At 46.9% G+C, this 27,726-nt stretch overlaps 1 protein-coding gene across 1 annotated transcript in view; it reads left to right on the forward strand.

Moving 5' to 3' along the window:
• UNC5C (unc-5 netrin receptor C) overlaps window positions 1-21,724 on the forward strand; it is a 335,202-nt gene extending 313,478 nt beyond the window's left edge. The window contains exons 14-17 of the mRNA XM_008707176.2: window positions 9,853-10,002; window positions 11,953-12,117; window positions 18,349-18,527; window positions 19,325-21,724. Of these exons, the coding sequence (XP_008705398.1) occupies window positions 9,853-10,002; window positions 11,953-12,117; window positions 18,349-18,527; window positions 19,325-19,490 (660 nt within the window). The 3' untranslated portion in view covers window positions 19,491-21,724. The remainder of the gene's footprint in view (window positions 1-9,852; window positions 10,003-11,952; window positions 12,118-18,348; window positions 18,528-19,324) is intronic.
• The last annotated feature ends 6,002 nt before the right edge of the window (window positions 21,725-27,726 follow it).

A 27,726-nucleotide genomic window follows, 5' to 3' on the forward strand; every position in this document is an offset into this window, starting at 1 on the left:
TCCCCGATCAACCGGCAGCCCCTTCACGCTGCATAGTGACCTGACTCCTGAGCCACTCAAGGGACCCTCCCTTAGCTCCTGTCCTTTACTCTTCAAACCTTTGATTTCAACCTCTCCTTACGCAGTTTGGGCTCTGATGAAAAGGAGCTCTGCTTCCTTGTTTGTGCTCTAATCCGGCTCCTCTACCCCCGCCATCTCCAACGCAGCAAATGGCGCCCAAAAGTGGGTCTCCCCAGACCTGATCTTTTCTTCTAGTTACCACTGTGTACTGGGGATTCCTTCAGAATTGCAGAAACCCTCCCAGAACGCTGGACTGGAGCAGAGGGGGAGCCCAGCAGAGCACTCGTTCTCAGAGGTTCAGAACTACACAGTCCGGGAAGCTACTAGAAAAACCTGTGGCCCAATGTCTGGAAGTGAACATATCAAGAATATTAATTCCCACTTTTTATCATATGGGCTTATACTGTCCATGTGGATGGGCAGAAAAAAAAAAAAAAAAGAGGAGACCACCACATCAGTCAGTTTCAAGCAACCCTGCTGCATCCTTTCATCTCCAACCCCCCCCCCCAGCTCTTTGAATTCGGCAGCCCTGGCGACCCTTTCCCTGAGTTTTGTGAAGCCTGCAGGCAAAAATGGTCACCTGAAACTTAAAAGCTGTCTTTAATGGTTTGGAAGCATTGCTGAGAATTAGGATGCTGGAGTTGAGCGCCAGAATAAAAGTCAAGGCTGCTGGGAGACAGGCTCCTTCATCCACCTTTCGGGTGCGCTTTTCTCCCGCGCAAGTGCTCAAAAGACCGGTGGGAGCAGTGTGAGGGTGAGTTCACGCAGAGAGATAAAGATGCTAAGAGTTGTAAAAACAGTTTAGAGGCCATTCTGGGTTCACACAGAGAGGCCCCATCTATTGTACAGATGGAGTTGGGTCAAAGATCACAGTTTTGGTGGCACCTGGGTGGCTCAGTCGGTTAAGGATCTGCCCTTGGCTCAGGTCATGATCCCGGAGTCCAGGGACTGAGCCCCGCATCGGGCTCCCTGCTCGGCGGGGAGTCGGCTTCTCCCTCTCTCTCTACTCCTCCCCTGCTCACTCTCTCAAATAAATAAATAAAATCTTTTTAAAATTCATAGTTTTTGTTTCCCCCCTCTTCAAGTGATTAAAGTAATAATATTGGCATTCTCCTCTCATTATTTGCAAAGACTTGAATCCTAATATAAAAAGACCAGAAACTGATAGAGAACAAGATTATATTTGGGTAAGTTTGAAAACCCTCCGGGAGAAACATACATCTACGTGGAAAAAAGGCATGTCTGTCCCACTGTCCTGAGGGTACAGTTTCTGAGATTTTCCTTTTGTAATAAAGAGGTTTATAGTAAACCCTCACACATTATGGGCAACATGTGATGTTTATTGAATTTCTGACAAACGTGTATATGATAGGAACTGGACATGTGAATTACCATAAGCTGGTTCTCTTCGTGTAGTCACTTGGCATGGAGGAGAGTCTTCTTTGGATTTCTTCGGCTTTCACATACCCTAATTCAGGCTGTGGTCTAGAGTATAGAAATTCCGTGAAAGATCATATTATGTGGAAAATAAGAGAAAATGAAAGAAATGCTGAAAATGAGAGGAAGTGGGAGGTCTCCTGGAGAGTTGTGTGAAACTCTGTCTCTTGGGCCGCAGCTGCAGACAGGTGTAGGGAGCCTGGCGAAGCTTTTGTTTTCATCCTGCTGCTGATGCCTTCCACTGTCCTTCCGACACCCCCTCCAGGGCAGCTGTGACCCCACAGAACCCAGAACACCTCCAGCCTGCCTCTTCCGGGCTTATGAAGGCTGGCCCTCTCTTGAATTGGCCCCATTAGCCTTATCTTTTCTTTCAGTTCCCTCAAACAACCTCAAAACTAGCTTGACCCGTGTTTTATACTTTCAGGATGCTGGTCTCTGCAATTAAGTTAATATATTTGTACGTGTAACACAAGTATTAGATAACACCAAACAATGTGTTAAAGGTCGCAATGTGTTTTTCTTATCATATGGAAGGAAGTGTGGTGTGGTAGGGAAACTGGAGTTAGGCTGGCTAACTGGGTTGGTTCTGCCCCTCCTCAGGTCTGTTGGCTTTGCTCATTGAACTTGACCTCTGCCTAACAGTCATTTGGTCTACTAACGTCCTTAGACAATGCAAAGAGGTTAAAGTTATTAAATTTCCTAGCACAAAGCAGGTACTTGTTGATGTTCGTTATCCCTACATGGGCATTTAGATAGAATGGCATTTTGAAGATAATAGCTCAATGAAGATATTAAATCTAATTGTGATCTAATTGTGAGGTGAGTTTCAGGTTTGTAGGCAGGCTAGTTGGTCAGCCATTTACGGACAGGGATCTTTTCGGTGAATCTAAATTTACTGAATCTTTATTACCTTCTCATGAGATTTGGTCCTGGCCCTATCATATATTTTGGAAATGACCTGCCATGTTGAGTTTCTTTTCTGAGAGAGAGAAAGAAAAGAGAGGAAAAAATAAAAGTTGTGGTAGGCAGTATAGAGGCCCCCAAAGATATCTGTACATAATGTTCAGAACCTATAAATATGTTACCTTATATGGCAAAAGGGACTTTGCAAATATGATTAAGGGTATGGGCCTTGCAATGAAGAGATTATCCTGGATTTTCTGGGTGGATCTAATCTAATTACATGGTGCTTGAAAGTGGAAAACTTCTCTCAGCTATAGTCCAAGGGAGACATGACTGTGGAGGAGAGACCAGAGAGATGTGCCATTGCTGACTTTGAAGATGGAGGAAGGGGACCCTGAGCCCAAAAACGTGGTCAACCTCTGGAAGGTGGAAAAGACAGAAAAGCAAAATTTCCCTTAAAGCCTCCGAAAAGGAAGGCAGCCCTAACAGCACCTTGATTTTAGTTCAGTGGGATCAGGGTCAGACTTTTGATCTACACAACTGTAAGGTGATAAATTTGAGTTATTTAAAGCCATGGAGCCCATGGTAATTTCTTATGGCAAAAATAGAAACTAACATAGAAATTTTAAAATGGCATATTCAGTGGTGAAAAGAAATACAAGATTACTTCGGAGGTTCTAGAACTACCTCAAAAGTCCATTCCTAATTCCATAGATGTGAGAGGTCATCTTTTCCTTAGGAGTATGTCCAGAGGTGGACAAGGGGCTCCACCACTTCCTCGAGTGCCACCCTTTGGCGTTTTGCTTTAAACATGTCACAAAGCGCGCTGACTGGGCCGGCCAGACGTGGCAGCCCGGACCGAGCATCCGTGGCGGCAGCAGCTGCGGGAGCAGCAGGCAGAGCCCTGGAAATGAAGTGACTTGACGGGGAATGTTTGCCCACGGTCACCAGAGTCCAGCCTTGTTATCATGAGGGATGAAATGTGGCAGACGCACTTGGGGGGAGAGCACTGCACCCCGGTGTGAGCGCAGGAAGACTAGGGAGCAGAGCCCACGGTGGTGACCCGAGCAGGTGGGCAAGGCGGCCTGACAGGGGGATGTGCCCCGCGGGGCCCTGCGGCCAGAGAGGGGGAGTCAGCCTGCGAGAACGGAGAGCAGCTTTGCTGAAGAGCTGGCAGGGACCAGCAGAGAAGGACAGCCACTCTCTGTGGCCTCTGTTTGGGAAGCATGCAGGCCCACAGCTGTGAGAGCGACAGAGAGCCTCAGTAGCAAAAGGAGAAATTTCTCCTCCCCAATGACAAGGGCAGGTCTCAGCATGGAATTAAAGAATGGACAGGAGCAAGGCGGGTTCCATAAAGTCTGAATGGAGATGTGATTTCTTTTAAACCAAGCCAGCACGATGCTTGAGGGTTGGTCTTTTGAGGCATGTGTGGCAGGCTGAATGTTACCTGGTTTGGGGCCTGAGACCCCTGGCCCATGTGGCATAAGGGTGATGAAGGTGGGGCCCGGGGCACAAACTGCGCCAGTCAGTCTCCAGGGCCTGGTCGGGCGCCGGGGCCAGAGCGGGGAGCGCGGGTGCCACTCTGCCCGGCTGTCGCGGGGCTGAAAACCTCTGGATCGCAAAGCTGAGGTTCCCAGGGCTGGCCCCAGGCTCCTTGGCAGCACTGAATACAGCCGAATCAGGGCTTTCTGTTTCCATCAGGAACAAAGAGTGCACAGACAAATCCCATCCACGCAATGCAGAGAACAAAGCCAGACAACATGAAACAAAGCCTTGATTTAACCTCCTTCCAGCCTTCTGTTCCAGAAGATACTTGAATGCATTATATGAGATTCAAGTTTAATCATTTGTTTCCTCCTATGTCTCTCTAGCTGATGAGATTTCTAATAAGGAAAGGAAAGAATTGCTGGGAAGGCAGTGAGGAAAACGAGGAGGCGTGGGGGGCTAAAGGCTTGTAACCCACAAATAAGATGATCACTTCTTGAGGAACTGGAAGCTAAAACAGGTGCTTGCAACCAAGGAGGCCGTGTGGTTTGGGGCCTTGGGAAGAGAGGAAGCAGGTTCTTGAGCAGGAGGAGGGGAGCCCAGAGAACAGAGCCAGGGCCCCAGCAGCTCACACAGGCCCTGGCGCAAAGCTCCCTGGGGCAGAGACTTCTCGCCTTCTGAAACCTGAGCTCCGAGGAGCATCTCCGTGCTGAGCGAGCTGAGCTGCAGCTCTGTTGCCTGGGGGCTCTCCCGAGCTCGAGCTGTGAGACTGACACCAAAGTGGCCTGGAGGCAGATGCGGTCTAACCCCAGCAATAATGCAGCATGAAAAATTCTGGGGTTAGGAAAACCGGAGTGTGGAAGCTGTAAGGCTCCTCCCACTCGCCTTGCCCCGTGACGCCTTCGTGAGAGCTGACCCTCCGGGCTAAGAGCCTGGGAGAGCTCTGGGTACAGGCCCAAGGTGCTCCCTTTGTACGTACGCACAGGCCTTTAAAACAGCCAAGATTTACTGTGGCTCTTAAGTGGCCCAGGCTAATGGCTTGGCATGGATAATGTCCTGGTTTAATTGGTTATTGTGAGAGCCGCTTGTTTCTACTGCGGAATCTCTTGTCCCTGCCTTCCGAGCGATCCCTCTCAGGGCCCCTGAATCAATACAGCCCTCACTCAGGGCCACCAAAGAGCCTGCGCCGGGCAGCCGCTGAGCCGGGGACACAGCATCCTCCAGGATTGCTCGCATCCTCACACAGGGGCCTGTTCCTGGTGACGTTACCACGGGGGGCCTGCATGGGTTCCCACCTCTGCTAATAAGTGACCCCTGAGAGAGTCTTTCCAAGGTTAAGTTGCAGGGGTGAAGACGGACATGTCGAAGGAAGTCAGGAAGTGACCCCTTCTTGGAGAAACAGAGCAAGCTCGTCAAAGCAACAGGTGGAGTCACCCAGAATCGGGGGGGGGGGGGGGGCCCCCCGAGCAAGAGGACAGCCTTTGCAAAGGAAGGTGACATTTATATTTCTGAGAACAAAGAGCCTAGCTGACCCTAATTCCTATGATGGCATTTCTTTCCAAGGTCACTCTATTTTTCTGAAGTCTAACTAAATCTTTGACCTTAAATATGTTTTGTTCTTATTCTCTCTTAAGGTGCGTGAAGTACCCTAACTGTGTGACCCCAGAGCAGCTGTCTGGAAGCTGTCTTAGAGCTGAGCGCACAGTGCTGGGGTCATGTGTTTACACGGTGATCTCCCCGCCGTGAGTGGTATGAGGCAGGGTCGGGACCCGTCCGTGTGCCCCAGAGCCTGACACGGTTCCTGGCAGGCCATGTGTGTTTTACTGAGGTTGAATGAATGCTCTCAGGAAGATTAAGGAGAGGAAAGCATTTAACTGTAAAGCTATATCTTATTGATTCATACATTTGTTATTTTTATGTGCTCTTCCTTCTGTGTATCATATGTAAAATAAAATGATTTCATGCAGAAGGAACTCAGAAAATCAAGCCTTTTGAAATATAAGTTACAGCATATTTTTAAGTGGGATCTGCTATAACGTAACTGACATTACGACAGTTAAAAACATAACAGTGTGGAACACAAGGCTGACTAGTGTATCAAGGGGGCTTGCTTCTCTCTTCTGATGTAAAATTTATATAGGTGACCCTTGAACAGTAGGGTTCCAATTATGGGCACCAATCCCCCATGCAATTGAAAATCTGCATATAACTTTTCACTTCCCAAAAACTTAACTACTAGTAGCCTATTGTTGACTAGAAGCCTTACCAATGACATAAATAGCCGATTAACACGTGTTGTATGCTGTACATATTATACACTGTATTCTTACCATAATGGAAGCTACAGAAAAGGAAATGTTATTAAGGAGATCATAAGGAAGAGAAGATAACATTTGCTGTCGTGTCCTGTCCTTGTCAAAAAAGTTGGTGTGTAAGAGAGCACGTGAAGCTCAAATCTGGATGTGGGTTTGCCGTGTCAAGTCGTCTCTGACTCACGGAGTTTTAGATGACTGTAGTTTCGAAGGAGGTGTCTTATTTATCGCTTACGGTATCTTTAATTCACTTTAATATTTTTAATTTGTGCTTTGGTTATTGTCTTCTCCTTTATTTCGTTATGTGTCCTTAAAGTGGAACATCCTGAGTATGGTATCAGTGGTACTTCTCAGGAAGAACATTAAATTTAAGTTTGGTAAGGATGCTTCTTACTGAATCATTTATTCCGGGGCTGATTTCTCCCAGCGGTAGCAGGAAAAGGACATTTGCCTAAGCCAGTGGTCTCCAAAATGGCCCTCACACACCCCAGGTCCAATGAACTTTGGGGGCAAAAAAGATAATACTACTTCTGTAGTATTCATCTTTTAACCTTATGTGTATTGTGTAATGTAATATAGTAACTTACTGATGTGATGATCTAGGTATGCCATTTATAAAGAAGCATCAAAGGCCTGCTCAGGTGTTGGACTGGTAGGCGTATGCAGTCAGATATGTTTGGAGAGGGACCTCTGCCGTAAGCACGGGTGCAGCCCGACGGGCAGTTTCTCTCTCACCAGGGTTCATATCTAATCAAAGGGGATAAAAAAGCTAGGTTCCTCCCAGCTCTGTGCAGCCGCTTTCTGTCATTCCTGGTTGGTGGAAAAACAGAGAGCTTAAGAATATGGAGATGTGTTCTCTAGCTTCATTATCTTTAAAATGACATCTTACTGTGGCGCCTGGATGGCTCAGTCAGTTAAGCGTCCGACTCTTGATTTTGGCTCAAGTCATGATCTTGGGGTTATGAGATTGAGCCCCTCGTCTGGCTCCATGCTCAGCGGGGAGTGTGCTTGGGCTTCTCTCTCCCGCTGCCCCTCCCCGCCCCCACTTTCTTTCTCTAAAATAAATAAATACATCTTTAAATCTTTAAAATAAAATAATATTAAATAAAATGCATTTTACTTGGTACTTTCAAAAAAGGCTCAAGCCAACGCCGCCTTTCCCCACTAGTGAGAACTCTTAATCATGCCTTTTGAGGTCAATGCCGAAGAAACCAAGGACTGGGGCTTATTCTTGGGCTGACTCCAACCCAGACTTTGCGTTCATCTGTGGTATTAGATTTCTTGACTTCAAGGTCATGGCCAATAGGCAGTTGAGGTTTTTTTCAATGGTCCTCCCTGCCAAGAGAACGGATAATGTTCTCCATATCCTCTGGCAATCTATGTTGATTGTAGGAATGGGGTGGGGATTATACATTGTTGGGTACAATTTCCTCCCAGAATACAATGCATCTTCTTTTAGACATCCCAGGGAGATAATTTGGACATAATGAAGATCTATAGTAATCAGATAATTACTATCGATTGCTCTTTAGACGTCTTGATGAGGTAATTAGGGTGTACTGGAAAGAAGCTAGAACTGATTGATTGGCATGACTGTAATCTCAAAGATTTCTAATTATGTTTCTTTTCTTCTAATGGCTTATAAACAAACATCATTTTAGCTTTAGAATTTGTCAGGTGCCAGGTTCACTGGGAACATCAGCTTTCTCTATTATGCTAACTAGACACCAGACATGATCAACATAAGCTCATTATGCCTTGTTGCTGCGGCAGAAGAAACCGCAGTTAACCCTCACTTGTCTTCGTCCTCTTCATTTCCACATGGCCGGATTCTTGTCGAGGAGCGGAGTGCGAAGTGTTCCACGAGGAACATGTGCAGCTCTGGGCTGGGTAGATCTGTACGGCTTCTCGGGGCCCCTCTGAGCCTGCTGAGCTGGGGGCGCAGAGAGCCAGGACACAACATATGTGTCCCGGTAGCCGACTGCCCGGCCGGGAGTCGGCTGACTGCTCAGACTCCTGTCACAAGTAATAACCCCTCCTCAGCTAGCAAGGGTGAGTCCTCTCCGTGTTCATACTCCGAAGCAGCTGGACCGTGCCTCTCCCCGTCGATCCGCTATGGCCTCATCTCTTCCATTAAATGCTAATTAGAGGAATCCATGTCTGAGACCATATTCCACATTATCGTCATATTTCCTACACGGTATAGGACCTTTCACAGCTTGCGTCGTTCCGAATAGTGGCCTGACTCAAAGATAATGGATGCTAGGAACCACTAAGAAGCAGCTAGAAATGAGCTGTTTACATCTAATCAATGATGTTGGTGTAAGCTCTGCACTTACCGGGCTACATGTGCGTGGGTTAGAATTCATTCAACAAATGCAAAGTGGCTGTATTTCTGGGTAAGACGCAATCTGGTTCCCATACTCACGGTTCTCCGCTGTGATCCATCTGCGTTCGGTGCTCTGGTAGGTGCCCAGTACGTGCGTGTGGAATGACCCGAGTGGGCTCCTGTGTTATTGAACCCATGCTTCCAACTGAAATGTCACCAAAAAAGAAGATTGTGTTTTCCTTTTATATTTTTAGAAAATCCATTATTTTCCTGAACCTGAAAGAAAGAAAGAAAGAAAGAAAGAAAGAAAGAAAGAAAGAAAGATCACAAATTGCCTACATATGTGTGTCGCTAAAACTTTTAAAGCACGGCGGGAGCTGAGTGTGCACAGGGATGGTTCTGACAACAAAGGAGACAGCATATTTCGTTCATTGATAACTTACGGTTTGCTGTTGTTTGGATAATTGCAGCTGTACTTGGAAATGCTTCGTTAACTCCCCTTAGCTTGTTTGAGGAATTAAAGTATATTTAGAATTTGTCTTCATGTTACATCTTCATAGTATAAGTAAAGTTACATAGCAAATTTTTGGATCAGCCACGGTTCTTGAGAAATGAGCTATTCGTTTCCAAGTTTAATCTGAGTAACTGTTTAGTTTAGTATTTGGTGCTGACAGACCTTCCTAATCTGTATCAGTGTATTTTCCTCTAATAGGACAGATAATGAGTATATTTTATTTTAGTTTTTGATAACTGGGAATTGTGCAATGGATAATTTTAAACAAAAACCTTATTATTTCTGTAGGTAAAGAAACTACAAAAAACTGGGGGGGGGTCGCCCCCAGATACTTTCCACATCTTTACTTGTTGGCTAGTTTTGCCAAGTCCAAGACATGGGTTTGTTTTCTAGTGATTTGCCCTTTTCTCTAAAAGTTCATTGAAAATCTACTTACTTCAACTGTTTATTTCTATTTCTGCTGGTATTTTCTTTCATTTGGAGTTCTTCCATTTGGGGATCTGATTGTCATTTTCCAGGATTTGATTCCACTTGTCCATCGGGAAATGCGGACTGCACCGAATCTGACTCACAACATATGATGCAGGTTGCTGAAAGAGAGTTGATGGTCAGGAGGATTGAGTGACGCACCAACTGGCAGGGGCTTCAGTTGGAGGGTCTCCAGGCTGCAGAAGTGGGAGTGTGCACGAGTTAGTTGCGGTGTGGGGGAGGTGCGGTGAGGAAACGTACTCCTATGATGAGCGAGCCAGCCAGCGGAAGTAATACGAGTCCGAGTCGGTGATTTGCTTTTGACTTTGGGCATGTCATTGTAGGAAGTATTGCAGCTTGAGAGACAGATGGGAGGACAGCTCCTAGAAGAACCTAAGGCTCTCCATTTTAAAGGCAGCTCCCACAACCTGCGCCTGTCGATTCACGACATCACCCATTCCCTCTGGAAAAGTAAACTGCTGGCGAAATATCAGGTAAGGTTCCCGAGCTGTACCAAAGGGTGGGAGACAGCTCCAAGAAAGAAGTCTAAAGTTATTTAGACATAAGATATTCCTTTTTTGAAATGAATTCTGTATCAGTACTTGTTTCTCTACAATGGTGTAAGAGTTATTTAGGATTTCTGAAAAATACTCGAGAATATTTGAAAGAATTTTTTTTCTTAATTCTCCTTCAAACAATTGTACTGTCATTGTTTTATTTTTTGTAAAAGGACTTCCAAGTCCATTATTTCAGTTCGTTTTCAGAATAAATGTTAACACTGAATTGATAAACACCACCTCAAAAGTGCCTTCGTAAGGGAAAATGGAAGAACAGTGTTACCCCCGTGCCACAAATTAGACCTCAGCCTTGCTAGGAAAATACCTTTACCTTGAAAACTTGGAAAGAACACCAATTTGGAAATTTGAAATCACACCTAAAAATAAAATCTGATCAGGATTTCGTTAGATCACAGCATAAAAATACTGGTGCAAAGTCTCACTGCATGGATGCTTGGGAAAAGCAGAGGCCTCTCCAGGGGTTATCCCCCTGCCCGCCAACGTCTCTGAGCCTGAGCCCCCGGGAGGCTTGCAACGGGATCTCTAGGCTCATGTGCGGTCCCAGGAGATGCAGACGCACTTGGACTCGAATCCCACACCCAGCACTGCTGCTCCACTGGCTGTGCGACGTCCTCATAGAAGTCAGTGAACATACTAAGAGTGAAGCGGAGAACTCCAGCTCATTCTTAGTCTCGTAGGTCTAGTACTTACACATAAGTTGTGGGAAACAAACTTCCTAGCTTGCTAACACTCTGGGGCTTTCACGGGGGGTACCTCCCAGACGCTTCTCTATAACTCAGCACTCGGCAGAGGGATCTGGCTTTTGACTTTCTCATTAAAACTCTTCCTTTGCTTTCTTCTGTCCCTTCATTTGCAACTGCCATAAAACTCCATAAATCTTTCCATTTTATGAACAGTACGCTTGTGCAATCATAACGGAAAATACTATTTTAATAATAATGATAATCCGATAGTGGTTCAAGCCAAGCCTGGCTGAATTCTTACCATCTGCCAGACACCGTGCACTTTGATTTCTCTCATTTAACCCCAGCAGGTCTATGATTAGGTACTCTTTTGCTACTTCTTCACAGATTAAGGAAACTGAGGCATGGGAAGGTTAACTTACCCCATAACACCAAGTTAGCAAGGGGAGGGTGTTCTCGTCTGTACTGAATTGGGCTCCAGAGCCTCTGCCCTTAGCCACCACATTTTTTCATGTATCAACCTTTTCTTCCCTTTATGGAAACAAGATTTTAGGATGGGCTCTTTAAGGTGGTCTAGACTTTTAGAAGATGTAGGCTGTTAGAGGTTTGGCACTTTTTAGGCCAAGGATTTTCTGCGGCAGCTCATCGGAGCCCCCCGTGTCCCCCTTGCAGTGAGTTTTGGCTTCCCCTGTCCTGTGCGGAGGGAGCTCACAGGCATGAAAGGGGACTGGATCAGTGCTTTACCCTTTAGACTTTCTTTGCTTTTCTCCAGAACACCACGGCAGGGATTCCTTTTAATGAGCAATGACTGGAGTGTGAGGGGTTTATTTTGGGAATTCGCTAAACTTTTGAAGAACCACCTACAATGGCTTCTTTTGTAAATGACAGAGAAGTGGCAGACTGGTTAGGTATATAGATTCTGGAGGCTGACTCCCTGGGTTCATATCTCAGCTCTGCCACTTACTAGCTGTGGGATTTGGGGCTGGGGAGGGTTGGTATTTAACATCTCTGGGCCTCGTTTTTTTCCTCCGAAAAGCGGGTTGGGCTGCCCTTATGCACGGGCCTGTCTCGAGGATTAAATAAGGGAACGTGTACTCCCGAGAAAGGTACTTGGCAGGCAGTGTCCGAGAGTTGCTTTCAGTGTTTGTCCCTCACCGGTGGTTAACATGGTTATATCTTCTAGGAAATTCCTTTTTATCATATCTGGAGTGGGTCTCAGAGAAACCTCCACTGCACATTCACCCTGGAGAGATCTAGCCTGAATACAGTGGAGCTGGTCTGCAAACTCTGCGTGCGGCAGGTGGAAGGAGAAGGGCAGATCTTCCAGCTCAACTGCACCGTGTCAGAGGTGAGGGGCCCTTGTCTGCCTCAGAAATCAGGGAAGAGAGGGACCTTGGGAAGGAGAGGGGGGTGGAGGATAAAGGTGTCTCAACACAGGCCATGTGGGAAGTCCTGAAATGCTTTGTAGAGGTCCTTTTCATTAATAGAATAATATTTTAAGTGAACACAGGGAGCTAGGTATGTAAAAGACTATCACAGGAAACCCTTTTTGAAAAAATAAGCCTTTTCTATTTTAGGACATGAATTTAAGGATCATGTTCTAACTTTTTACAACCGATCCGAATTTCCAGTGTAAGGTAGAATTTAAGTGGCATGTGCATGGACTCTCTTCCCAAAGCATCCCCTGGTGCCCCGTGTTCTCCCCATCCTCCTCTGGAACAGTGGAAACCCTCCACGCTGGAGAACAAAGGGGAGAGAGTGAGCCGCATGGTCAGAAGGCAGCATTTTCCGGGGCCTCGCAGAGCCGAGCTCCGAGCCCCTGGCTGAACCACAAAGTGCAGGATCCTCGTATTTTAAAACTACAGCGGGACAGTGGATGATTTAAAAGACTCCTTCTCGCTCGCTGTCTCATGCACGGTGACGAATGAAATGTCACCCTGCGCGGTGTGTCTCGCGCTCTTGTATTTAAAGACTGTCTTCCTTGGCAGACCAAGGAGGGGGAAGGCAGGACAGGCTCCGGGACGCCCCATCCTTCTTTCCCACAGCCCCCCGAGAGCCGCGGCCACCATTTCCTGCTGTAGTTCCATGAGACTTTTGACTCATAAACAACTTTAGTCACAGACCCCGGTGACATTCATAAGGCATGATCTCGGTGTCAGGGCGCCATGGCAACCGCGAGGCGCAGGCCCTATCTCCCAGGCACACAGCACCACCCCTGCTGGCTCGGGAGGGTGTTTTCACTTTCCAGGCCCAGCAGGTCTGCAAAGTTCAATAACCACCCAGCTCCAGGGACAACAAAGGCTGCGGAATTTTGGAGGGGGGCGAGGCCGCCTGCTCCTTTGATGCTTGCTTTCAGTTCAGTGTGAACGTTTGCTGCGTGATGAAAAGCTGGGTGAGGCGCGGCCGCCAGTGAAAGGGAGCTGTTCAGCGGCCCCCACCACCCCAGCCACCCCCAGCCCCCCTCGACGGCCAGTGCCCGGCGGGGACAGTTTTGCAAAGTGTGATCACCGTGTAAGGACCTTCGTCCTTGTGCCAACGTAGAGGAACGATGATTTCTTTTGCAACTCGGTGGCAGTCAGAGAGGCCAGCCCTCGGTCTGGCCAGAGGCCTTTGGCCATGTGTGACAGACAAGCACATTTCTCCGAGGGAGGGGCAGAAGTGAGTGGAGTCAGATGACTTTGGGGATTATGGGGCACTGTGCTGCTGTTACTTCTGGGTCACTGAGCACCACCGCTGTGGTTAGCATCTGAATGCGGGTGCATGCGGCCCACAGAGGGGGGATGTGGGGCTGGGCACTGATGTTGAGGAACGAGGCTCAGCTCTGAACAATTGATTCTGGAGAGCCCTGAGCCCTGGATCCTCATCAAAAGCTCCGAGTAGGGTACACTGTGACTGACAAACCGTAACCAAACAGAGAAAAGACGCCGTTTGCGGTGTCTTTCTCCTGCACGGGCCTCCTTCCTAGGGTCACAGGGCTAGCTGGCAGGTGGGCTGGGGTTGCGGTTCCAAAGTGCTCTCTTCCAAGAATGAGCTGACTTGCCAGGAATGCGCTGCCCCCTCCCCCCAGCCACCCACCACTCAAGGCACTCACCAGCAGTCATTTATAAAGCCGTGGCCCTTGGCCTCTCTAGTCAGGAAGGACCTGTTGCCCCCCAGGGAGACCAGGCTGTGCTTGACATAGACCGTGGGGATGTCAAGAGTCGGCCAATTGTTCCTCACTGGGTGCTTTGGCCAGAGATTCCTTAACAAGAGACAAAGCCTTTAGTCTCACAGAGATGGAGTTGAAGAATGAAAATGTCTGAAAGAGTCAAAGCAGGGGCATGAATGCATGCCCAAATGTAAATAATGAAAGGTTAAATTTTCTTTTTTTTTTAAGAGGGCTGTGGGGGGAGTAATAACAGGGAAGCTACCCTTCAACACCAAGAGGAAAAACAGTGTAGAGAAAAGAGGGAGATTTAAAGTCTCTTCAGGCTTTCTATTTAGTGTTAGCCATACACAAAGACCTATGGTAGGAAATTCCCAAATGGACAGTTCCATGGGGATCTGGAATCACTTCACCCCTCTCGCCTGAGGTTTATCATGTGTAAATTGGTACAATAGTAAAGGACGAACTTTCGTGAGAAATGAAGGAGTGAACGTTAGTAAGTGCGCTGAACAGAACTTGGCTCATGGCCCACGTTCAGCCAGCGTTCGTCATTATCGTCAGTCCCGTCGATGCTGTCAGGATTTCTGCGTTCTTGAGCAAACTCTGCCTCCACCGTCTGTGGCATCTGTCATCAAATCAAACTTTGGATTCCCTTTCTATCAAAATAATAAAATAAAACCTCCGTCAGCCACTATAAAAATAAAGGAATGAAAAATAAATCTCAATAAGTAAGCGAACCAGTATTAGTTCCCAGAGTGAAGACGGCGTATCTTCCCAGGTTGGCTGATCGCGCCTTGCTTCAGTTCATGGCTTTGAACCCTGGAAAAGGTGGAACTTCGGGAGGCAGTATTCGTCATGTGTTTGACAAATAGATTCCCAGATAACAGTAACGATTACAGTTTCCCACATTTGCAAAACCTTACAGCCGCCTTCTGTACACTTCTTGTACATGGAGAATAATATTTAACATGTGCAAAGTGACACCAGTCTGCCGAACTTATCCCATCGACTTACTCTTCAGTTTTCGAGAGCCTGTTTAAGCAACCACTAGGAAAATCTAGTTTCTTGAGGTGACTCCAGGAAGAAGAGTCAGAACACGGGAGTGGAAAGTTGTTTCTCCCACACAGTGCTGAAGCCGTGTGCTGTCAGCCACAGCAGCTGTTTGGCTAATGTTGAAAAATCATATGTTTAACTGAGGGAATCGTGGCATCAGAGACAGATGGTACCAATATCATAAACGATTATTGTAATAAGCATTCTGTGAGAGTAAACTCGACTCTTACCTGGAAGGAAAGGAAGAGCTAATAGCTACTGAAATTTTTACATGAAATGTAAATGTATATTTTTCTTTTACCTCCCAGCCCACTGTCAGCCATCTGATAAGAAAGACAAGGAATTATGCCCTATAGGGGCAGAGAAATATATTGGCACAGTAGCCAGGGCTGGTGACTCGGGCCTTGAAGGCCCACATGAAGTGGTGAAGGTTTTTACTCACCGGGAAAAAGATGGCCACATGAATATGTGGCAGACCCTCCCGAGAGGCAGACCCGCCTTTACCTGGCCTTTACTTCAGGATTTAACGGTAAGAAGAGCCATATTATTAGTCCTGTTTACCTGGAAGGAAGCTCAGCACACGAGTCTGTGGGGCGGGCTTCTGTCAGGAGACGGCGTTATCCTCCTTCGGTTCTAGGAAACGTATTTTCTCTCGTTTCAACAAATATGACTAGAGGACCTCCTGTGTGCAGGGCACTGTGCTGAGTATCTTAGGGGTTCTGAGGATGACAAAAATGCTTTCATCTCCAAGAAATTTGAAGAATCAAAAGAAGTAACCCATAAATACGGCCAACATGCCTAGGGCAGGCAGAAGGTAGGGACCCGGAAAAGTGCTGCGGGAGGTCCCCAGTTGGTGGCTTTGGCTCGTTTGCTCAGGGGAGGCCCAGAGACATGTCTTTGGTCCAGACATGGTGGGGTTTGCCCAACAGAGATTAAGGGAAAGAAGAACAGAGGTATAGCCTTGGAGAAAAGTTGCTAGAACAGCGAGCGGTCCAGTCTGAGACGAGTTTGAGTCATGTCCAGGCAACCGGAGGAAGGGATGGGTCGGATTGTCAAGTAGTGGGAGCACAGGGGGACAGGGCCCCTCCTCCGTGTGAGGCCTGGCTCTGCACTCTGCAGGCAGCCTCTCTGGGGCCTCGTAGCAGCCGATGAGGCAGGTGGTGCAAATACCCCTCACCGCGTGACCGGAAGTGGGGACTCCATGTGGCAGGAGGCGCATTGGAGGCTTCTGAATAAGAGAGAGAGAGAAAACGAGAAACATCAGTTTGACACTTAGGGAAGGTGAGTCTGACCGACTGGGATAGACGACAGGTGAGCAGTAAGGAGATACAGTGGTCAACAGCGAGAAGAATCTCTGGGCACAGAAGTCAGAGCTCCACACAGCAGACCCCTCCCTGTGCCAACCTAATCTTCACTGCCAGCAAGGGATGGTCACATCTGGGGATGTGGTGGCTTTCCTTCAAGGCCCTGCCGTTACTGTCCACATAGGAAGGGTCTTAGCATGAGTGATGGCACTAAGTTGTGGAAATACCCTGTGGTTTCTCTTCACCTCCACCTCTCCTACTCTTTTTTTTTTTTTTTAAAGATTTTATTTCTTTATTTGACAGAGATAGAGACAGCCAGCGAGAGAGCGAACACAAGCAGGGGGAGTGGGAAAGGAAGAAGCAGGCTCCCAGCGGAGGAGCCTGATGTGGGGCTCGATCCCAGGACCCTGGGATCACACCCTGAGCCGAAGGCAGACGCTTAATGACTGAGCCACCCAGGTGCCCCAACCTCCTCTACTCTTTACATGCGTCATTTTTTTTTTGCCTAATATACTTGTTGAAGCGCTTTGGTTCAGAAGCCCCCAACACAGTCTGTTGATAAACACCACCACCTGCCCCTGCATCACTCTCCTGGGCCCCTTTGTTGAAGCCCTGTGCCCGTGAGGGCAGAAGCCCTCTCTTCTCAGGGTCCCATGGAAGGAGCTCTGCCAGGTGCAGGGAAAGCACTGCAGGCCGCGTCCCCATTCCAAAACTCCAACCCCCATTTAGTAGTGATGTGTTTCATTCATACCAGTCTTTTAACTGGTATGTGCTGGAGTTAACCCAAAGGAGCACATGGAATCCTCAGAGGCTGTTTGCCACTTCGGGGTCTTGAGGCCGAATACTGTGACGGCAGCCAACACCGCTGTGTGTTTCATAGCAAAGAATTGGTTTTACTCTACTGGGCCCTCCAAGCCCCCTGGATGGGCCCTGTGCGGTGGGATTGCACAGCCTAGCCGTGAGCCTTGGCAGTGGGCCCCAGAATATAGAGCGTGCTGTCTGTCTCCACGGGGACACAGACGGTGGTGATCCCCACGGTACAGCCAGGTTTGGGGGCTCTGGGCAGGGTGGCACTGACCCCCCGAGCTGAGCACTCTGCACAGGACCAGAGACTTCATGAGGACTCCAACTGTATGTGGCTAGTGTATCCCGAAGCAGCTTATTATGTACACCAAGACGTTACCTGCTTTAAAAGAGAGAGAGAGAGAGAGAGAGATGACATTTAAAGTAGATTAAGTAGATTTTCTTTTATTGCTTTAATAGTTCCCAGGCAACATTTGCTTTTGCTTTTCCAGCCAGCAGAAGTGATCAGAAAATGATTAGAGTTTCTCCTGCAGATGAAATTCAGATTTTGCATTTGTGCTGTTTTATGAGCTGAAACTATTTTAAGAGCCAATTTATGGTTTTCTCTCCTAAAATTAGATTTAACAAAAATAAGGGTGTACAGCAATTGGAGGATGCCATTAGCGCTTGCCCTAAGGCAATCTACTGTGTTCACCATTTTCTTTAAAAAATTAGTCTTAATTTGATACCATTCGGAGGAGGGCTGTGTTCCATTTCATTCAACAAAAGCAGAACCGACTCTTCTTCTGCAGAGGTTAGAGAGGGAATTTACTTGGACATTTGCCCAGGGCATTCCCCTCAGGGTCAGACAGTTTCTAGAAGCTCTGAACTGCCAGCCTTCTAATCTCATATCTGTTCATTCTCAAAGTACTGCCCTTTTGAACGCTTCTCCCCTCTTGAAATCTAAACCTTTCGGGGTATTGATAGTCCTCTCTCCTCTTTCATCCTGAGAACGATGAGAGAAAAGCAGTTATTATATCACACCAGACGTCCCACCTCGTCCAGCCCAGTCCATAGTGAAAACCTAGACATCCCAGGCTATGCAAAGGCAGCCCAGAACGTCCCTCTTCTTCTCAGCCAGGTTTCGGCCTGGAAGAAGCCATTCTTACCAAGAAGAAGAATAGCACTCATTCTCTTCCTCGTGCTCAAAGCAAGGCATTATGTCAGTTGGTTCAATAGAGCTTGCTTTTGTCTTTGGAAATAATGCTGGGCTGTTCCCGTGCCTGCACTACAGGAACCCACTGGCATCGACCTGCCTCTGCTGGACCCGGCTAGCACCATCACCACCATGACAGGCCCCGGTGCTTTCAGCATCCCTCCCCCCATCCGGCAGAAGCTCTGCAGCAGCCTGGACGCCCCGCAGACCAGAGGTCATGACTGGAGGATGCTGGCCCATAAGCTGAACCTGGACAGGTGGGTGTGGCCAGGCTTCGGGACTGGTTTCTGTTAGACACAGAGCTCTGTGGCTGGTAACTGTTAGACTTAGGGCAGCGCTGGTTGTTGTTGTTGGTTTGGTTTGGTTTTTCCCAGCCATCCATTTACTTTTCATTCTGCAAAGCTGTGTATTAAGCTTCTTTTTTGTATCTTGCACCATGGTCTTGCAAACACATCGTCAAAAGAGCTTCAGGGCTTATCAGACACGATCAGTATGGAGTTTTGTGATCCACTTTGCAAAGCTGATGGGCTAAAGCCCCCTAAATAATACATCCCTTCACCTAAGGTAATTGTCTTTCCTCGTCTCCTGTTGAGCAAGACCTACCGCTGGATGCTTAATTAACATGCTAATCACCGCATTGACACTGAGTTATAAAGAGACCTCGAGAGCCTCCTCTTTGTGGCATGTTGCCATCACTGCCGAGCGCAAGACGTGGCATGACCTGTCAGAGGATCAGAGCAGGGGCTGGAAAGAAAACATAAGTGTCTTGATTTCCTGTTTAGGATATGACCCAGAGACATCTCGTCTCTTAAATTATCTTACTCAGAGTTGAGGTTAACAAAGGTAAACATCGCTGTTTAAAACCCCTGTCTGGGGCTCATCTAATTAAGTGTGTGCTAGTTATTTAGGACGGCTCTCTGTAAACCACAGCTTCTCCAGTGGGAGCCGGATACTTAAAGGACAGACGGAGAGACGGAAGGAGTTAGTGCAAACTGCAGAGAAAACAGATCTGTGCCTTTCACCATTCAGCACACTTTCCCATTCCCAATTACAGGTACTTGAATTACTTTGCCACCAAATCCAGCCCGACTGGCGTAATCCTGGATCTCTGGGAGGCACAGAACTTCCCAGATGGAAACTTGAGCATGCTGGCGGCCGTCCTGGAAGAAATGGGAAGACACGAAACGGTAGTGTCTTTAGCAGCCGAAGGGCAGTATTGACCCAGGCCGGGACTGGAAATGAAGGACGGGAACCCACCGGGGGGCTGTGGCCGTCCAGGGCATCGCCGTTGAGAAGGAAATCCAGAGTAGACCACGACCGAGGAGTTTCACAGGCAAGACTGCAAGCGGGAGAGAGAAGGAAAGCAGATGCGACTGCTGACAGACATGCCCACTTCACCCGGACATCATCACAGGACTTAAGGACAATTGTGTAAATTTGTACCTTGAATTTAGAAATCAACCTAATTTTTCTCTTAGTTGGGCTGTATGCTGTGTGGTACAGGATCTTACAGTTTCCTAGGAAACGCTTTTTATTGCTATCCAGGTATATGGATAAACTTTCTTAACAAACCCGATTTCTACAACGTTGTTTACATCAAATTGGACAGGGATGCAGACACTGTCCATGGCTCGTTCTATTTTTGTTTAAATCATTTGAAGTTGAAGCTGTGGACGGTTTGTTGTGTCTATTTCAGATTAGTAATTTACAGAGAAATCACAGACTTTTGCTACAAACTGTGCACATCAAGTGTCTCAGATCATCCTCCCATCGGTGTTCTGTTTCTAGAACTTGTAGAACCAGTGTTACTGTTTGTATCAGGGAAGTGGAGAATCTAAGTATAAAGGAGAAAGAACTAAGATTCCTTATTCCTTGAGGGTACGTACCCATCCGGTCACCCTCTGGAAATAAAGCTGTAGCTTTGCAGGGAAGACCGGGATTCATGTTCAGCCACACAAACAAGCATTTCTTCACCGCATACGTGTTTGTAAGATGCAATTTGAAGTTTTGTTTTTTTTTTATAAAAAAAGGTATTATTATTATTATCACTATTATTATTATTGATGAGTATTTACAAGTATTCTAGTAAAAGGATTTTCTTTTAATTTCTGTTTTTGTTAGCAGTACTGTTAGTATTTAGATATTGACTAGACCTGCCTCCCCTTCTGACGTAATAAGGTGGGCGTGGTCACCAGTTTAATTAAACAGGCTTTGCTTCCTTGACCTTTTATCTTTCTTGCATCCTTCTGGCCCAGAAACATAGTCAATGCTTACTGGCTTTGTCAGTCTCTTCTTTCAGCTGGCTCAGGCAAGGTCTTTCTCCCCCAATTCTTGTTGTGAGAAGCATTCTCTACTGAAGTTCGCCGAATATTGTGTTTCTGTGACTGCGCACTGACCCCCCCCACCCCGGGTACTCTGTCTACTTGAGAGGCTGTGTGCGTGGAGGAACAGCCTCTGAGCTGGCCGCTGGAAAACCGGTTCTCATTCTGGGTTTGTCATTGTCTAGCTGTGTTCCCCTGGGAAAGTCATTTCACCTCACTGGACCTCAGGTCCCTCACATGTCAAGTGAAGGGGTGGAAGTAGTAGGTCTTGTCAAGGTTCTAAAATGCTGGACCCCTACTGTGATGTCTCCAGTCTCCTTCATCAGTCTGAGGACCACCATGGACTCTGACCCGGATCATTTAAAGAGTCAGCTAGTCTCTTGCCCAGGCTACAGTATGCCTTCCAAATAGCTCCAGCTCGGAAGAGGACGATTCTAACCTGTAACCTGTTTGTCACGCTTTCAAGCCTTGTCTTTGTGCCTCTCGCCAAGAGACGACAACCCTTTATTATCATTTTCTTTCCTCTCTTGGGACCACTTGCCTTCCTGACTGATTGCAAATTATGTTCTATTATTGTAATCAGACTTCCTTAAATTAAAAAAAAATAACTGAGAAGCAGTCAAAAGACTACTTTGTGTAAACTATGGTATCTCCTTAGAACTGTCACAGGCTCTTTGTTTTAACGCAGGGTCTCAGTTCATTCAGCAAGTGGGAAATAAAGGGTCAGCAGCCCAGTAGCCAAGCCACAATTAACACAAGCACCCATGTGGATGAATCAGAACCTTCGAAACATGGCTGTGGTTGACTTTTGGGCTGGAGGTATACAGGTTGCTGACTGGAGTTGAATTCGATATCATTCTATATATTTTCCCCCTTCTTTACGTGTGTATTTCCTCTTCTGTTTTGGTGACTTCTTGATATTTCCCAAGACTCCTCCATCCTCTTCATTGAGGAACTACTGATACTCTGGTATGGAGCCTCTTCTCTCACCCCTTTTGTTTCTTATCTCCTGTTTGAGGCATTTATTCTATGACCTGACTCTCTCACGCCATCCGTGCATCACACATAAATATATGTTACGCTGATGTGAAAGGAAGAGTTTGCAGTAATAAACAAGTTCAGTGGATAATGTTTGTACCAATGCATATTTGACCAAAAGATAGTAACACTGTATTCTACATAAAAAGATTTTCATATAGATATTTTTTTAAAAGGAGGAGGAAAGAGAGCTATTGTCCATTACTTCTATTTGAAATAACTTCTCAAGATTGCTCATCGTTACTGGTTTGGGAGCTGTCATCTGCGGAAATCAAGAATTAGAAATCTGAAGGGTGCGCAAAGGAACTTCCATGCCTCGTGAAAAGGAAAAAGTGGTTGATTCCTTCTAAGTGAGGTACTCATCTGTCATAGAACCTGTTATGTTCCCCATCAAGTGAATGGCAACTCCCTTACGTACAACACACCATTTATGTCAAATAATTCTCACTATGAATTCTGATTTCCTTCTCCTTTGGAGTAAAATAATAGCTGTTCGATTGCTCTCAAACTTAGAAGGTCCAGACTCAACAGTTCATCTCATAGAGAGCCACTTCATCATTCTCTGTGACAGGTACCGCCCTTGATTCCCAGGGCTTCCACACAGCTTGTGGGGAAGGACGCGCTTACTTCCTTTGGATGGGGAAAAACCCACCTATCACTTGTGCATGGTGCCATCTAGTGGTGCACGACACAACCTACCCTGAGTGTAACAAGAAGTCACTAAAAGTTGACAAAGGGAATTAATAGCTAAAGAGTCAACAGGACCTTTATGACAGATAGCTGTGGGTAAATTTTCACTTCAAATATATAGTTTTCTTATTGTCACACTTTTACTTAAATTACCCATACCAAAATTAAATTGAAGCTAGTATGTCATCAACTCCTTCACACATGATAGGTCTCTAGTTGGTTTTTGGTAATAGAAATGATAAAAATACACAAATATCTGTGTAAAACAGTTTCTGAAGAGTTGTCATTTTGAACATTTACATTTTTGATTGGGCTTTATGTGTTTTGAATCTCCTTACTTTTAGTTCTCTAATATTTATTTTTGGAAACGTTTAAGAAGCATCCACTTTGAAATGTTTTATATATGCAAATCAGAGAACTGTGTCTAAGGAAGCAGCAGTTGTGATTGCTAACCCAGGACTAGAAAGAAGCTTCCTTTCTTCTGAGTTTGGCTGTCTAAAGACAGAGGTTTCACCATATTTTCATTTTCTTCTCACCACATTCATTCAGCTTTCCTTAGAGTGACCTGGAAGGAATAGAAATTGGATTTAGAATTGATAAATGGACACATGGTGATGACAGACATGTAACAGCTAACAGCCTTTTCACAAACTGTGTGGACTCCAACGTGGTCACTCACTTCCGCTAAAAGGAAAAATCCCCATCCTCACATGAGCAATACAAGTTTTTCCAAGGCAGGGCAAGATTTTGGGTGAGGTATCCAGTATTAAACTGTTTAAACTGTTCCCCATTTTCATATATACAATTATTTTAGGGATTTTACTTTCCCGGCTTTCAACCAGTAGAGCCATTCTTTAGGAAGAAGTCACGGAGTCTGAGTTTAGGACACTCTGGGAATTAGACATTCCATAATTGTTTTAAAAGATATTTCTCCTCTAAGCTAGATACCTTCAAAGTAAGTATTCAGATGATGGAATCGAGACTTTTTACTTCTGGAAAGGAGCAAACGAGGCTCTCGTCTTACGTATCCCCATGTCTGTCACTGTCAGGACCACAGCGGCCATGCTTTCGGCCCACTTCTGTCGTCAGTGTGTGAGGAAGGGAGCCAGGAAGGTGATCACTAACTTCCCAGAATTCACAAGCCTTTGCCAGTATAAGGTCTGCCCCCATGGGGCCAAGCAAATAAAAACTATATGAGGACCTGCAGAAGAGTGTAAAGAAAGTAGAAAAAGTTTACATGTTGAATTTTCAGTCTTCAAGGTGAAAAGCTTTAGCTTTTGTCGAGCCATTGCTCTGGATAAGTTCTCTGTGTCACGTGGAGACTTCATATCAGTGCAAGGCCAGTGAGGGAAAGGATGACCATGGAAACAGCTGAAATGAAACTGGGTTTTACCCGTCTTCTTTGAGAGTAGAGGAGCTTTTGTGAATCCGAATGTTGTTGCTTAAAGCCAATTATTTGTAAAGATGATAGTGGTCAGTGAGCATTAGATTTTATAGAGCCAATGAAAAATATTTTTATTATTGATTATCTCAAGGTAATAAAACATTTTTTTACCTTCCGAGTGCCTCATAGGACCAACTATTACACTTTGGGTTTTTAGTTTTTGTGGGTTTTTTTTTTAACCTTACTGAGCTGATGTTGACTAAAATACCTTAGAACTTAGCCTCTGTGCAATGAAGTGCTGTTTCTCTACCCTAAGAAATCTATTTGTATAATCTCTGGCTGTAATGATCACTTTGAAAGATTTCCCTTGCGTCTGTAATGATTTTTTTAATGAAATAAGGCATAAGGGAAATAAATACATTGCAACCAATGTTAATTTCAACTTGTGTCCATACAGGTCAAGTTACCCAAATGGAGTCATAAGTATTTCCAGAATTCATGCCTGAAACCTGCTATTTTTGAAAAGCAGGGAGATGGCATTGTAGGTCACTGGGTAGGTTTTCCCCCACGAACTAGGTCTGACAATTTACTTCCTGATCTGTCAGACTTATTAGCCCTGTGGTTGCCCCCATTGTCAGAAATCCTACTTAAAAAAAAAAAAATCTGTCTTCAAAAGAGTTCATGGCCCCCAGCTTTTCCGGTAGGTTGTCCCCTCCCTGTATTGATTTGTGGTGGGATAGTAATGGTCTCAACTCAACCAAATGTAATATATGCCCCTAGGCCTATTTTAGAAAGGTTGAGGGAGGCATCACTGGGACAAACCAACAGGAACTCGTACTGGTACACAAAACCATACAACTGTACGAGGCCGTTTCCCAGCTGGCTGTATACTTAGACTCTCGGGTACTGAAGAGCTCTTCTGGAATCCCTAGTCGGGAATCTCTGCAGAACATCACAAGAGTTGGGGCCCACCCATTGTTGAGAAGCAAACGAGGAAGCTGCCCCAAGATACAGTTGGCTGCCCACCAGCCAAAGTGTTTGCGGCTGTATACCAGCCTCTTCACTTGCCATTTCAGATTTGTGCCTCAGCAAAATGACAAATTGCTTAAGGCCATCAGACTTCAGGGTCCCTTATAAATATTCTCAAGTTCCATGTGTCACCCTTCAATCCCAAAGATCTGCTGAAACTGGCACCATCAGAGCTGCTGTTGAACCTGATGGCACTGACCCAGGAGGGACTAACCCTCATTTTTGGAGTTCAGAATGTGAATTGAAGGCAGGTATTGCTGAGGGGTAGCCTAGGAGTCAATGAGCCCTTGACCTCTGAACCTCGGCACTATGGTGAGGCAACATCCAGGAATCAACCTGAGCTATCTTCTACATGTTAAAACAAACCTGTCTCAAAACAGCTTAAAAGAGTGAGAAATCGACAGCCAGTAGAAAATGCCTTTGCCTTTCTATATTCTTAAAGTTCTCATGTGACGCTTGTAATCGTGGGGGTGTGAGTTCAAGTGCATACCCCTCCCGGCCTCGGGGATAAAGAGGACAGCAAACAGAACAAGTTGAGTGAGTGATCTGCGTTCTCCCCTTCACTCTTTCCTAGACCTGCTCTTGGTAGTGAAGCCCTTGCCCCCAGGCCGAACGCATTTAGCCCAATTGCAGGGAGCACCCTCACTGGGTATGTGTTGGGTGCCAGTGTTGGATGTGTTCATCGAGTTTAATGTTGAGCTGTAGCGAGTTGGTGGCCTTCCTCTTTGCTCTTTCTAAAGAAGACAAACAATGTTTGTCAGAGAAAAAACCCCAGCAGTCTTGGTGAAGAGCCTGTGTCATCCACCCGCTGTTCCCTTTGGAACAAGTTCAACTGCAGAAATGTCGGATTGAGATTTTGTGCTTTGTCACTTTTCTTTTTGAAACACGACAACACAACTTTGGCTTTTCAGATATGGAACACTTCTTTTGTTGTTGTGGAGTTCCCTCTTGCTGTATCTTCTATGCAATTCCTTTTCTAGAAAATCCCTGGCGGAGGAGTGCTCTCTGGGCATCCCTTCCTCCATTCCGTTGGGTGGTGGAGGTGAGGGGTGCCCGCCGTGGGTGGGGCTCTTCTCTCTCCCTGCTGCCTCTTCCCATTTTTTCCTGCAGTCCCTTGGTTTGTAAATTGCCTGCATTTATTCTGTCAGCCAACATGTACAAAATGTAAGAAAGAATTTTTAAACAGGTAATAAATTATATTTATAAGCAACAGAGAGTGCTACCTCTTTTGTTTCTATTCTTTTCTTTCTTTTTTTTTTTTTTTACAAGTAGGCTCATGCCCATTGTGGAGCCCAATGTGGGGCTTGAACTCACAACCCTGAAATCAGGACCTAGGCTGAGACCAAGAGTCAGACCCTGGGGCACCTGGGTGGCTCAGTCAGGTAAGCATCTGCCTTCAGCTCAGGCCATGATCCAGGGTCCTGTGATGGAGTCCTGCGTCGGGCTCCTTGCTCAGCGGGGAGCCTGCTTCTCCCTCTGCCTGCCGCTCCCCTGCTTGTGGGTGTGCTCGTTCTCTCTCTCTCTCTCTTTCTGGGATAATAAATAAATAAAATCTTAAAAAAAAAAAAAAAAAGAATCAGACACTTAACCTACAGAGCCACGCAGGCACCCGCTCCTTTGTTTCTTTATAACCAAACACTCGTCTGTGTGAAGAGTCACCCTGTGTCTCTTCAGTAGCACAGAAAAGCTCCTAGGTCCTGCAAGGATGGTAATCACAACCTCCGTCGGGGACAGGGCGAGGTTCTAGAATCTGCTTCTCAAGCCTCTGCACGTTGGGATCACCTGAGTAGCCTTAGAGACTATCGGTGCCTGCCTCCCAACCCCAGAGATCCTGATTTTACAGATCCAGGCTGTGGCGTGGCGGTTAAGAGCAGTTAATGCCCCCAGGTGATAGCAATGAGCGGTTAATGGGGAGACCCAGAGTCTTAGAACAGCGGCATCAGAGGCCCTGGGGAGCTGGTGGATAGAAGGAGCTGGAGGCCCGAGAGAGATGATTTCAAATGACATTTGCAGACAGTTGCACTACTCTGGGTAGGAAATGAGGGTGAGCCCGTCACACAGCATGCCCAGCGCTGTAGCAAAGGCCAGCACACAGACATGGTCACTTGCCACGGGACACCCGGTCACCCCCTTAGAGCGAGTGTGCGTGGACAGCGGCTCTGGAGCCCGAGCGGAGTCCAAGGGCGCCCGCCCTCAGTGAGAGAGCCGCGTGGGGCGGTGTCCTTCGACGGACTGCAGCCTGCCCCCCGGCTCAGGTGTGGTCCCCGGAGTGAAGGGCACTTGTAGCAACGCTGAGAAACTGCCCCTCCTGAGGGCTGGGAGACGGGGGCTTCAGGCAGATTTAAAGCGAGGGTCACACACTCGACCGTTCGTCACGACTAAGGGAGAAGTGACGACAGGTAACTGGATCCTATGGCTGAACTGGAGATTTCAACTCCATCGAAAAAGATGAAGCTACAGTGGAAGAGCCAAAGGTTACCTCACAAAGCCAGCACCGGGCGGCTCAGGCTCCCCGCCGTGGAGCTTTGGGTGCTGGGGTCCCAGTCTCTACGCTGCGCCCCGTCCTCACCGGCTGCCCCCCCTCTCCCGCTCCCCGTTCTCCGGTGGCCCTGGGGAACTGTGCCGTCGTGTTCCTTTCCTCAGACCGCCTACCACCCTCGGGACCTCCGGGATCCACAAAGGCCTGACTTCGGGGTTCCTCTTCCGGCACCAACCATCTTGTCCTCTAAAGAGATCCCCCACTGCTGTGCTCACACCTCCAACTGTCCTTAGCCTTGTTGCCCCCCCCGGAAGGCCGACGCGGGCCGCAGCCCCTTCTCGGTCGCTGCTAATACGCCACCTCAACCCCGGCAGGGTTCTCTGTGCCGGACCCGGTTTCTCTCAACCCACCAGCTGCCCCGCTTTAGCCCCTTCCTGACTCCGGGCCACGGCAGCCATCGCCCGGAGACGGCAGGCCACGTTTGGACGATCCACTGCTGCAAGGCCTGCGCACCC

Source organism: Ursus maritimus, unplaced genomic scaffold (genome assembly GCF_017311325.1).
Source record: "Ursus maritimus isolate PB19 unplaced genomic scaffold, ASM1731132v1 scaffold_8, whole genome shotgun sequence".
NCBI classification, from domain to species: Eukaryota; Metazoa; Chordata; class Mammalia; order Carnivora; family Ursidae; genus Ursus; species Ursus maritimus.